Source organism: Macrosteles quadrilineatus, unplaced genomic scaffold (assembly GCF_028750875.1).
Source record: "Macrosteles quadrilineatus isolate MER2022 unplaced genomic scaffold, UCM_ALF_1.0 Scaffold_9__3_contigs__length_116548681, whole genome shotgun sequence".
In the NCBI taxonomy this organism is placed as follows: Eukaryota; Metazoa; Arthropoda; class Insecta; order Hemiptera; family Cicadellidae; genus Macrosteles; species Macrosteles quadrilineatus.
Genome location: NW_026542602.1, coordinates 43,604,794 through 43,618,219, shown reverse-complemented (window position 1 = coordinate 43,618,219; position 13,426 = coordinate 43,604,794). Strand labels below are relative to the sequence as shown.

At 34.6% G+C, this 13,426-nt stretch overlaps 1 protein-coding gene across 5 annotated transcripts in view; it reads right to left on the bottom strand.

The window, feature by feature from the left end:
- The window catches only part of LOC129004279 (chromodomain-helicase-DNA-binding protein Mi-2 homolog), a 48,515-nt gene that overhangs the window by 5,764 nt on the left and 29,325 nt on the right, over positions 1 to 13,426 (bottom strand). For 3 of the 5 annotated variants that reach the window (XM_054432797.1, XM_054432798.1, XM_054432801.1), the window contains exons 28-36: positions 13,238 to 13,329; positions 11,618 to 11,813; positions 5,944 to 6,138; positions 4,156 to 4,290; positions 3,193 to 3,438; positions 2,261 to 2,454; positions 1,577 to 1,742; positions 1,138 to 1,332; positions 396 to 576 (exon numbers count right to left, since the gene is read on the bottom strand). In XM_054432797.1, the coding sequence (XP_054288772.1) occupies positions 396 to 576; positions 1,138 to 1,332; positions 1,577 to 1,742; positions 2,261 to 2,454; positions 3,193 to 3,438; positions 4,156 to 4,290; positions 5,944 to 6,138; positions 11,618 to 11,813; positions 13,238 to 13,329 (1,600 nt within the window). The remainder of the gene's footprint in view (positions 1 to 395; positions 577 to 1,137; positions 1,333 to 1,576; positions 1,743 to 2,260; positions 2,455 to 3,192; positions 3,439 to 4,155; positions 4,291 to 5,943; positions 6,139 to 11,617; positions 11,814 to 13,237; positions 13,330 to 13,426) is intronic. The other 2 variants (XM_054432799.1, XM_054432802.1) reach the window with 1 other exon arrangement.

Here is a 13,426-nt window from a genome sequence, read left to right as displayed (position 1 = left end):
AGTCAGAAAGGTTAGTATGCTTAAAGCAAGTAATTTACATTCATATTTTATGCCCGTAGAAAGCGCTTTTAGGGAAAAGAGTGGGCTTAAAAGTGTAAGGCGCTTCAGTGAAAATTATCAATAATGGATTCTTTAAATTACTGTGAGGAGCAGTTAGGACCTTGACCTGCTTCCTCCTTCCAGTAATCAGACGCCGTAATCATCTCCTGCGATCAAATCCTTTAGAATATTTCAATCCAGTTTGAAAACCAGAAATTTAATTCCCAAGATAAACCTGATGGGTAAACTAAATATGAGATTGATTTGAAATTCAATTCTTGAATGCAGCTGAAAATCTTGCAATAATGGCTGTTTTTACAAGACATTCTGTTAGGCTTAGCGACCGTCGACTGTACCTGATTGGGACGTGGTGGTAGGAGTGTTGGGCGAGGAGCTGGTGGCTGCCAGTCTGCTCAGTATCGACCTCTCGCTCATCTGTAGCCTCTGAGCCACAGGAGGGATGCGGGCTAGAGTGGCGGGCAGACGACTCACATCTGACTTCATATCAGACAACAACTCCTCCAGTTGGTTCAGCACCTATGAAACATGTCGCAAGTTAATAAGAGTAGCATTTATGTAAAAAAACTAAATTTTTATCAGCGCTTTTTATGCTGTGCCATCCCTGAAAATGTGATCTTGAGTTTATTTCCCATTATTGCAGGGCTATTAATCCTTCACGCTCATGACTACAGCAGAACCTCGATTAACCTTCACCCTATTAAGCGTCACTGTCATCCATCACCCCGCAACGGTAGATTATTTCAAACAAGTACAACATACAAAATAACAGTTAACTGTATTACTCCTATAGGTAAGAAATGTAAATATAAATATGTATTATTCACTTGTACACGGGTTAATTTCTTCCAAAACTTTATAATCAACTTACTGTACAGGTTTATAACAGGATTTCTTATATCTGTCTATTCGCTAACTGTCACGCTCCCGGTCCTGAGTTAATCTTTTTTCAACTGGCCTTTGACCATTTAAATTTATGGATTGAGTGAAAAGAAAACCCTTTACCGTACATAATATTATAAAAATTTATAGAGATTGATTGCTTTATATCGAAAAAAAGGGGAAAGAGACTATACTGACCTTGTGCAGCACAGCGTTGGCAGGTTTGTTGCCTGCCAAACTCTCCTTGCTGAGGTGTTGGTGACTCTCAGCCAGACACTCGACCTCAGCAAACCTCGCGTTGAGTGACATCGCAGGGTGGTTGGGATCTTGTGTCAGGTTGAGGTAGGCTGCTCTACGCAACTGCTCCTCAATGACCAGCGCCTGCTCCAACAACTACACAACACAATAGTGGATGAAAAAAGAGCAAAAATCTGGTTGAAACTCATACAAACGGAAAGAAAATAGTTGACAGACCACAGAATTAAAGAGGAAATAATGTTTAAGAACTAAGAAGCCAAAAATTAGTAAGGGATGAGCTTAACCTAGAAAGAAAATTATGGAAGAGGCTTATCAGCGTACCTAAGAGACTGAAGCTTAAAATGATAATGGTGATATAATAGACTTAAAAATATCTCACCTTAAACCTCCTGGCTAGGAACTTGTTTTTTATTTCCAGGAAGTTTCCTTTGCCGACATCCATCTTGAATGGCTCATTTATGATGGCAAAGCGAATGTCGTTCTGGATGTCTTGCCATCTGCCGTAGCCGTGAGTGACAATACCAGCTAGCAGCCAGTAGTCGTGTCTGAGGTGAAGTACATAAAATAAAATAAATATTTAATTAAGAGAAAACACTAAAGTCCATGATTCTGCATCCAGTACTTGAATACTCTAGTCTTCTAGGCAATGCCAGCACTGTAACTTGTAGTGTTACTCAGAGAACTATAGTGATTTGAGTTTGCACATACACAGTGGCATTTGGGACTATTGACACAGGGTGACAACTTGGAAACTTATTACGACTCAATTCTGCACGTACTTGGATTCAGATATACAGCACAATTTACTTGTTGTGGTAATTCTGAAAACCATGCGAGTATAATAAAGCACATAGATCGGACTTGGAACTGCAACGTAATGAATTACTTAGCGAGAAATTCATAACTACTGACTGAGTTTAGTACTTAAGTGCTACAGGATATGCATAAAATCGACTCCATACCTGTTTGATTATAACCAACAAGTACTCGACTCACATTTATGTGACAGTATCTCGTTGGAGACCATAATATACAGAAAACTCGTAATAAGACGGAGACAAACCTCCTGTGCCAGATCTCGTACTCCCGGCCGGGCACTGCTGCCTTCTCCTCATTGATCCATAATGTATGTAGCTCGGTGAACCCTCCATCAGCGATGTTGAACATGAACTTGCGCTTGCTCTTGTCCTTTTCTTCATCTTCGGGCAGACCTACCGGCTTCTTCTTCTCTACTACTTCCTCTTCACCCTCGGCCTTCTGTAAAAAATAACCAGTAGAGTGATGGATTGGAGATTTAAGAAACAATTCCAAAATTATGTAAAAATAATTTACTAATATTTGAGACCTTGGGTTTAGTCTATCACTACTGGAAAAGAATCTTTCGTACCATCAATTGTTATTGCCTCTTTGCCAAATAACCTTTAAAAATAATAGACACCAGTATATAGAAGAAGAGTTTGTGTTATCTAAGCTGGTTTGAGTAGGTTGACTTTCAAAAATGGTCCTGGCCAAGTAACAGCTGGTCTTAGTCAGTAACAAAGCTGCACAGATCAGCTCACTTCAATCTATTTTTACACTTATTCAGATTAAAATATGCACTAAAAATATGTAACTGACTTAATTGAATTAGGGAGGACTTACATAATGAAGAATAATCAGATTTATGATTGTGACTTATTTGCGAATCTCCCTCTTGAAAGGTAATATTTCTAGCAAGCTCAGATTTCTAAGGTTAACTGGCTGAAGTCTATCCCTTTCTCAAACAACTCTCTACCAGCCTCACTAACACACGGGATTTCCCCAAAAATACATGACTACATAATTTTAGAAGCCAGCGTATAATCACCACTCCTCCACAATATGAACTGAATCAATTCCCTTCTGCTCGAGGCAAGTGATTAAAATATGCAATTTTTAAGGCACAAGGACATTCATTAGAGTGTGAATATTATCCCAAACTCATATTATATACAAAGCTACTTTCATTTTATTCACCTCTTTCTTAACCTCTTCTCCCTCCTTTTCCTTAGTTTCTTTTTCCTCCTTCACTTCACTTGCTCCATCCTCTTTCTTCTCAGTCTCTTTTTTAGCAGATTCATCAACTTCCATGTTTTCATCTGTTTTCACAACCTCTTTTTCGCCTTCCTTCTTTTCTTCTTCTTTCTTCTCCTCTTTCGGCTCTTCTGTTTCTGGCTTTTGTGCTTCAGGTTTATCTACAGGGGCTTCGGGTTCAGTCTTCGCCTTTGCAAAACAAAGTTAGTTAATACTTTGTTGACAATCGACAAGTGTTAAGGAATTAAACAATGTAGCCTATTTTTGAGTGATCTAAAGGTTTAATATTTAGTTTTTTTTAAATGTACAAATGAAAAATCTACTAGCTGTTGTACCCGTGCTTTGCAACGGGAAGAGAACACGAAATAGAAACATTTTGATCTTTACATCTGTTGATAAAATAGTTACACATAAGCCTTTTAAAACAAAATTTAACCTTTATGGCCTTTATAGGATATAGTAGATGCTGTCATACATGTAAAAAAATAATAGTACTGCACCCTGTTGGTAAACCTTGTAACTTTTTTATGCTATTCAATATCATAGAACCAACTTGGATAGTTGAAACAGCTGATAAAATTATTTTATTCCTTTTAAATATGATTACTCATAAGGTTACTCATGGGAAACTCCAGAGCCACTGGGGCGGAGCCCGAAAGGACTTTTGAGATAAGAATGCGTCTATATGTTAATCGGGAATGTGAGCTATCATCATACCAAATTTCAGCCAAATCCGACCAGTATTTTTCGCGTTTACTTGTCACAAACATACATCCATACATCCAAACTTTCTCATTTATAATATTAGTAGGATTGCTCATGATTGACTAAATTCTAAAAATTCAAATGTTGCAAAAGTTTACTGAAACATAACGTTAACAAATAAAAGTGTAACTTGGCACAAACCTCATCCTTCTTCACTTCTGTGGTAGGTTCTGTTGTTTCTTCTGACTTGGCAGGTTTGCTTTCTCCTTCCTCTTTGGGTTGTTCTTTTTCTGCTCCCTCTTTCGGTTCCTCTGTCTTAATTGCAGTTTCTTCACCCTGTAAATGGACATAAAAATTGCTTAGCCAACTTAAACAAGTTTGGTAATTTTAAATTTAATTTAGAAATGGAATTTTTGACAGACATTTTAGTTTCTGTTTAGTTGTATTTGAAAATTATGATTGGTAGTCATTATGATTGATTTGTTTACATACAATCAAATCTAGAGAATCTATATTATCCAACTACTTAGATAATACTTAGGGGGGGGGGGGGTCTATACTTATTTAAGACGCAAGCAGGTTTTTTGTGACAATTACTCTTCCAAAACTACTGAATCGATTGACATGTTTTTGGTGTCATTGGAAAGAGCGTAACGTGAAGTTGTGCAGGAAACTTACTTTATAGGGGAAATAATTAGAGAGCGAGGCCCTGGGGCCCTCTTTAAGGTTTTGTATTTCTCCCTAAGATTAACATGGGAAATAAACATTGTTATGAAACTCCAGCTGTTGGCAGAAATTAAAAGTGAGAAGAAGAACATATGTTAATTGTAAACAGTCAATAAGTTTGCTAATTTAACAGTTTGCTACAAACATTTACTGACTTGGTTGAAATGAAATATTTAAACTATAGTTAGCAATTGCTCGAATTCGAGCAACAGGTACACTATTAAGTAAATAAAACAACAACACGGTTTTTCTAATCCTTCAAATTCAAAGTCATAGTGGAAAAGTGCCTTACTATTAGTAGTATTAGTAGTAACAAATTATTTTTATTGTTTTTTGGCCTGTTATTTTAGTTACGTGTTGCAATTTAAAATTTAACCAACAATACAACTAACTCTTTGTTTTTTCCAACCTTTATTTCCTTTCTATCTTCCTTCAAAGATTTAAAGGCATAAAGCAAATTAGGGATGGTCAAGTCTCGAAATTTCGGGAAATTTTCGGGAAATTTTAAATCTTGTTACACGAGACGAGATTTCTTTTTGGCTGAGATTTTTATCGAGACGAGAATAAAAAAAAAATAAAAAAAAAATATTAAAAACGCCTGCAGAAAGTCAATGCAATACCCGCAATACAGGAGCGTGTTGTAGTTGCGTTTCCTTTGCGAAGGCGTTCTTATTTAATTAATTCTTCAAATGTAAATATTACTTTAATTATTTTAATAACATTTGAGAAGTTTTGCTAAGTGTTAGCAGTGTGAGGAATGTTTTATTACTATAAAAAGTCAAAACAAGTAACTATTTTATAAAAATTAATATTTTATTTTATGATTTATTTTATTTTAGGATAAGTTGAACTCTATCCTAACTGATATCACTATGTTTCCTAATCGTAGGCATTTTTAATAAGTTAGGCGTGATTAATAAAAAAATGTTATGCTGATGTTTTTTAATAAAAGATTGTAAATATTCTTGCCTATTATCATTATTTTTGTATTTAAACAGTCATCTAACAATGTTACAAAATCAGGTAAAAATTCCGAACGTGCATTTCCCGTTGTGTATGAGAAGGAAACTCCCGTCTCGATCTCGTCTCGAAATTTTTTGAGAAATAAAAAATCTCGTCTCGTCTCGTCTCGAACTAAAAATCCAATCTCGTCCATCCCTAAAGCAAATAAAGACTTGCTCATTATTATTATTTCATTAGCCCTTTCTCTTATACACAAACATAGAGTTTTACCATATGATCCTTAACATTACATCTACTAACCTCCTTTTCCTTGTCCTTGCCGTCCGCCCCGCTGGCTGGTGCAGGAGAGGGGGCAGCAGATGTAGCAGGAGTGGCGCTAGTGCTAGTAGTGGGGGTAGCACTGCCTCCCTCCCCGGCTGCCTTCACGGGCTCCACTGGCTTGCGGACTACCTCAGGCATGCTGTAGTAGCCATTGATGTGCTCAAACTCTTGCACCTACGCAACAGACATTAACATGACACTTAGGCTTAGCTCAGAGAACATAGATAGCACTTTTACAGTATAAAATTACCAATCAATATAACGTTTATAAGTAACCCAAACATTTGAGAAAACCGTAAGCCTCAGACCGAAGAACTGCATACTTTAAACTAGGGGTGTGCGAGTACTCGAACCTTCGAGCTTTTTGGTCGAGCTTTTCATTATTCGGCTCGGCTCGAGGCATTTTGAAAAAGCTCGAAGTTCGAGCCGAGCTTTTAATACTAAGTCAAAACTAAAAAAAAACACTTAATTTGGGTCGTAATTGGAAACAATGTTATCACAATTCTACGTTGTTCAAGCATTCAAGGTTTGATAAGCACGAACCTCAGCTCAGTCAAGACGCAATGATTATCGATCGTAATTTTGAGGAGATAGTAAAGAGACAAACTACCACCTATCGCGATGTCTTTCTAACACAGCTATTCGTATCGTAATATACAACGCAGTGCGAGTGCGTGATTGGCTCGTCGCTATGACGACACACGGTTGCCGTGACAACCTACAGTGCGCACTGAGCACTGCGCCTTGTGTGGGAGGGGAGATTATACCAACAAACAATTTCAGGAATTCTATTTTGGGACGGATGAAAGATAAGGAAGAAACAAAAAGTGGTCACGTGTGCAAATGTAGTGGGCGACACAATAAGGCTGTAAACAAGTATCAATCGTCGTGTCGTGTCGTTGTTCCTTGTTTGTTTACTTTTTCAGATTCCTTATCAAACGCCCCTATCTGCTATCTCTCTCTGCTCTCTCTAACAATGTACTGATTGAACAGATTGTGGTTGACGACTTTTCTACTTATAAGTTTCCCTGCGGTTATTTTAGTTCAATCAATCCCATAACCTCTCTAATGTTTATCAAAATAATTAATTATCTGTTTTGTATTTTATTTCCTTTAAACCAACCCCTATTTACCATCTGTATTTTATAGAATAAAATGTTTGTTTATAAAGTTTGACTGGCCACACAATTTTGTACCTATTTTATTTTGTATAAAGTAACAGTTACTTTGATGATTATTTAAATATCAATAAGTGGTGCGTGCTGTAATGAATGCTTTTTATTATCAAAATAAGTAATGGATTATTAATTTTTGATAATACATGGGTCATTGAATACCATAATGTGATGTAGTTTCCTATTTATAACTTGCAAATAATAATAATTGATAGTTAATCCTGGAAAATGAAAAATAGTGAATGCATTCATAACCCTGTTGTCAAAACAGCAACGCGGGTGTAAGGGTTTATTGTTTCAGAGGCTAGGGTGTTTCAAGGACAAAGTGCTGGGCCTCCCGGCTCAGGGGGGGAGGGGTGGTGGTGAGACTGAGAGAGAAATGGGGGAGGAAACTGGTTTTGGCTATTTATTGATTAGTTCACCGACCCTTCTAGATAACAGAATTTAGTGACAGTGTTAAATCATCGTGTTCATTATTTCATTTCTTGTTTACTTTGTGTGTTATTCTATTAATTTTAGTGTTTTGGTCTATTTCCTCTATATGTCAATTATATATTTTTTAATATATAATTTTACTTTTTACTTTGTCTCTTCACCTTTTTGGATCCAAATCAATCATGTTCTTTTTTTTATTAATACGATTCATAAAACAAAAATATTTTGTGCATGGAAAACAACAAGAATAATCACGTGTTTTTATATTTATTTATTTATACAAAATGGAATAAAGTATTCATAGTAGTTACAACATACATATTTAATCGACTTGCTAGTTGTTTTGTTGTCATTCAAGTTAGCGCTGTTCTGTTATGAAAGACAATCTGATTGGCTCAGTCTGCACTGCATATCTCATCAGGCCTTCAATCATATCCTTTTATTTCTTGCATCTTAATTTAGTTCAGTTCAGTTCTTATCGTGATTATCTACTATTTGATGTCTTGACAATTCTCAATGTTTTTAGACATATTAAAATAATATTGTGTTTATTTAAAAATTGACTGAACATTATTATTATTATGCACTTTTTGAAGAAAAATGTTTAATAATTTATTTTTTTGATAATGTTCAGAATTCAGAATTATGTTTGAAATTCCAGATAGGGTTAGTTGCAAAACATTTTTTGCTGAAAATAAAATCATGACACTCTCTAATATTTTAATTTTTTACAATTTAGTTTCCGTTAAAGATAATCTGAATAAATTTGTTCCTTGCAACTCAATCCATGGGTATATCACCAGACAATCAAAAGATTTATATATTCCTCAAGCCAGGCTATCAAAATTTATCAAAAGTTATAAATATTTGCAAATAAAACTATTTAATAAACTTCCAATACATTTTAGAAATCAGGAAAGTATTAATTTGTATAGGTCAAAATTAGGGGTGTGCGAAGCAGCAAAAAATTTTTGATTCGAAGCAACGATTCGATTCAAGAGATTTTCGATTCGATTCGATGCAACTCGATTCGAAGCAATACGGTATTTTTCTATTCATAATTGTCAATTGAGTGGATTAACAATAATTAAAATGTATCACATTTGTGTAATACAAATTTTTGTTGATGTGGTATTAGGCCTATTTCATACTTAACATATGAATTTTAGGTGAAAAAATATTTATTTTCAATCATATGTATTAGAATAACTGCTGGAAATACCAGTGAGCTGCTTTACTTGCCTATTTCATAATTTTTACTTGAATTGGCTCAACTGCAAGAAAGAAGAAAATATTTTTTTTATCAAGACATTCATTCTCATTTTAATAACTGTTTAAATAACTAAATAGGTGCCGGTAGCTAAATTACAACAAATTTGAATGGAACTTAATATAAAAAGACCATTAAGAAATAAATTTACATATCACAAGTTTAGGGCCTGTGGACCGGCTTCAGGACTGCAAGCAAGAAGAAAATAAAAATAATATGTTTCCACCATGCAATATGTATCATTCATTCCCTGCCTCCTAACCTCCTTAGTATAATAACCTCACACTTACATTATTTGTTACATAATCATAAATAAAGAATTATTATTGGCATCAGTAGGCCTACAGCTTTACCTAGGCATTATTTTTATAGGGCCTAAAATAGTAATAGGCTAGAAGCAACATGTCAAGTGGAGAACTCATTGAAGAAAAGATATTGTGTAAACTAATTTCCTATAAAACTCAAAAACAGTAAATAACATACAAACATTGTTTATGGTATAATTAATAAGGACTAAAAAATGCATATCATGTCATACAGTAGTATAGACCTACTGCAAGAGATTAAAATCCTAAAACAACTGATTTTGATAGCTAATGAATGAAAAGAATTAAAAATCCATAAAATAAAGCCAAACAATATCACAACTAATTAGGTACCCGAAAAGTAACTCTTAAATAATATATAGAAGATTAAAATAATATTAAATCAAGAGACAAGAAAGTTAAATGCTATCTTCTAGCCTAGTGCCCTTGGCAACACAGGTCAATGTTTTTAAACTACCCTCAATGTTTTTGGAACAGCAGGGCCTTTTTCTCTTAAGGAAGGGTAGTAGTATGTCAACAAAAACAATGAATCAGTCTCACCAGCCAGGCCCGGGCAACGATGTGTGAATTCAAGGTCATAGACCCTCCCCCTTCCCCTCTTACACCACCCGGTTGCTACCCAGTTGCTTCAATTGCTGACAAAATGCAAGTGATGAAACAAGGAAGTAGAGACAAAGAAATATATTTCTTTATTCAAAAACACAAAACTGTTAGAGATTTTCAAAGAAATTAATTCAATGTAATTTGTGAGTTGTAAATATTGTATTGGATCTTAGAAATATATTTTTTTAACCCCATCTAACCAAGATACAGATCTGTTCACTATATCAGATATTTCTTTTGTTTATAATTTATTATGTAAAATAATAAAATATATTTTTAATTAGGTATTGAATAAACAATAAATGATTATACTAGTATGTCTGGATAAATAGTCTTTCTATTCTTTTGACTTTGTTTTCTTTGCACTGTTAGTGTTGCGTCACGGCTTTTGTCTTGTTACTCTTATCAGTAGACGACTAGACCTGGCTCTGGCTAGTGGCAGTGCGGCAATTGCTCTGTTGTGTCTTTATTCTTAAAGGTCGTGAGCCAACTTAATTTTTAATTCTCATTTGAACATTTTAATTCCTCTGTAATAATAGATATAATAATATAAGAGTGTTTCTTTGGAAATAAATTATTCTTTTTTTTTTCTTTTGCCCCAACAAAAATTCGGGGACGGGGACCGGCAGACACCTAACAAAAATACCAAATGAATCAGTCTATAACATTAATCTTACTAGTTAAGTATTAAGTAACAATTTTTCAGACTTATTTTTAAAATGATTTTGGAGTAACCTACCTTGTTTTGGCTAGGTTCACAGTAGTAAAATATTTCACACACTGCTTACATCAAGACAAAAAACAAACCTCTAATCATTTGCAATGTCAAAACAAAAAAATATAAAACAATTAAAGCTATATTTAATGCAAAGAATGTATTAAATAAGAACGCCTTCGTAAAGGAAACGCAACAGCAACGCGCTCCTGTATTGCGGGTATTGCATTGACTTTCTGCAGGCGTTTTTCGTATATGGATACTGACTCCCTCGTGAATCGAATCGTTTTTTGACCACCACTGAATCGAATCGCGATTCGATGCATCGAATCGAATCGAATCGAAATTTCGATGCATTTTCGATGCATCGCACACCCCTAGTCAAAATTATCAGATTGGCTTACAAGTCGTGCTTTTTATTCAGTTGATGAGTTTTTGCAGAATGAAGATTTTTTAACGCTTAAATGTGAGGCCAAGCAGTCTTGATGATTCTTTGTTCTTGTTATGGTCTTTTCCCTGTTAATTTTAAAGTTTTTATTATTACTGATGCTTTATCCTTTTAAGATTCTTTTAACTATATTTTAACATTTTCTGTAGAATATTTAATATTTTATTTAACATATGTAACAAAACATGTTGACCTTGTCTATTGTAATGTTTATATTACCAAACGACAATAAAGATTTATTATTATTATTATTATTATAAGGTGACGCTAGGAAAAGCTCGGCTCGAAAAAGCTCGAGCTCGAAAATATTTTAAAAAGCTCGGCTCGGCTCGGCTCAAGGTTGAAAATCACTATTCGCACACCCCTACTTTAAACACTCTAGAAACTAACCTGAAGGAATGTGAAAACGGTTCCGGGCTAGACTCTGGCATCCTACAATGTGAAGGTTGGACAAAAATATGAATATACATCAATAGACATAAAAGGGACGGGAAAACCTTAAGACTTTTCTGGAGAACTTTGTCACTAGAAGACCTTCAGTGTTTCAGTTAATTTGAGAAAATAATCCTACCATCGTAGACTTGTATTATTGTTTGTAACCTCTATTTACTGACCTATAAGCCTTTTGTAATCCAACACAATCTTAACAATCAAAACAAAAGGAAACGAAAAGATCCTCACCTTTTTCCTGATGAGGGACATGACGCCAATGCGTGTCAGGACATGTTGGCGACTGAGGCCTTCACGAGGCACTCCGTCAGCGAAGGTGTCTGCATTGTCTGCCCCTGGCTCACACAGGTGACGCATAAACAGCGACACGTACGCCTTGAAGTTCTTCTCACTCTTCCCACGGAGATCCCTGACCAGCCTGGAACACCTAGCAGTCACCCCACACTCACGCCACACACAGACACACGGCCCTATACTTTACGTCTAGCTTATTTTGCCTATTTTTATACTGATTATTATTTATTTCCCTCAGAAGACAAAAATAAGTTAAATTTAGTAATGTTACAAATATTAAAATTGCTAATAATAAAATTTATCAAACAGGAAACAATTTTGCCAAATCTTTAAGGTAGGTAGCCTCTGAATTATTAAGATATAGAATAAGTGGTTTCAATACCTGCATTATTGGTAAGCCAGGTATATTATTAAGTACCAGGTTTATTATTAATAATATATTATTTTTCATCCTTGTGAATTGTTAGTTAAGTGTTATGAGTTTGCAGAGTAAGAAAATTACAATCTTTATGAGAAACAATGTTTCTGTCCTTGCGATTGAAGACTATTAGTTGATTAGTGAACTGAATCTAGGTGTCATTGCAACCATATATGATTACTAATAATTAGGGATGGACGAGATTGGATTTTTAGTTCGAGACGAGACGAGATTTTTTATTTCTCATAAAATTTCGAGATGAGATCGAGACGGGATTTCCCTTCTCATACACAACGGGAAGTGCACGTTCAAAATTTTTACCTGATTTTGTAACATTGTTAGATGACTGTTTAAATACAAAAATAATGATAATAGGCAAGAATATTTACAATCTTTTATTAAAAAACATCAGCATAAAATTTTTTTATTAATCACGCCTAACTTATTAAAAATGCCTACGATTAGGAAACATAGTGATATCAGTTAGGATAGAGTTCAACTTATCCTAAAATAAAATAAATCATAAAATAAAAGCAATATTAATTTTTATAAAATAGTTACTTGTTTTGACTTTTTATAGTAATAAAACATTCCTCGCACTGCTTACACTTAACAAAACTTCTCAAATGTTATTAAAGTAATATTATTAAAATAATTAAAGTAATATTTACATTTAAAGAATTAATTAAATAAGAACGCCTTCGCAAAGGAAACGCAACTACAACACGCTCCTGTATTGCGGGTATTGCATTGACTTTCTGCAGGCGTTTTTAATTTTTTTTTTTTTTTATTCTTGTCTCGATAAAAATCTCGGCCAAAAAGAAATCTCGTCTCGTATAACGAGATTTAAAATTTCCCGAAAATTTCCCGAAATTTCGAGACTTGACCATCCCTACTAATAATACAGGTATTTAACAATTTACCTATCATTCGCCAAACTCCTATTTGTGAGGGGCCTTGTAAGACCTGGTAGTAACTTCTTATCGCTCAATTTTCAATTGACTACTAAAATATGTTCTGGAGTATTGTCTGCTTGAGAATTAAAGATTGGAAAAAATTTTCCCTAAAATTTTTGTTGTTGTTAACCTTGTTATTTTAATAATGAATATTAAGTCTAAGTATTACAACAATAGACTTACCATTGAGAGTTGAATGCGTCCTGGGGAGGCATGCCGTAGCGCATGATTGCATTGAGGAATGCCTTACGCTGTCTGGCGTTGAATCCAAGTACCTGAATTAAATATATGAATTAACATTCTCGTATTGTATACTTGGTACATAACCCTAAACAAACTCACACAAAATTTCTGTTTTCCACTTATCTCTCC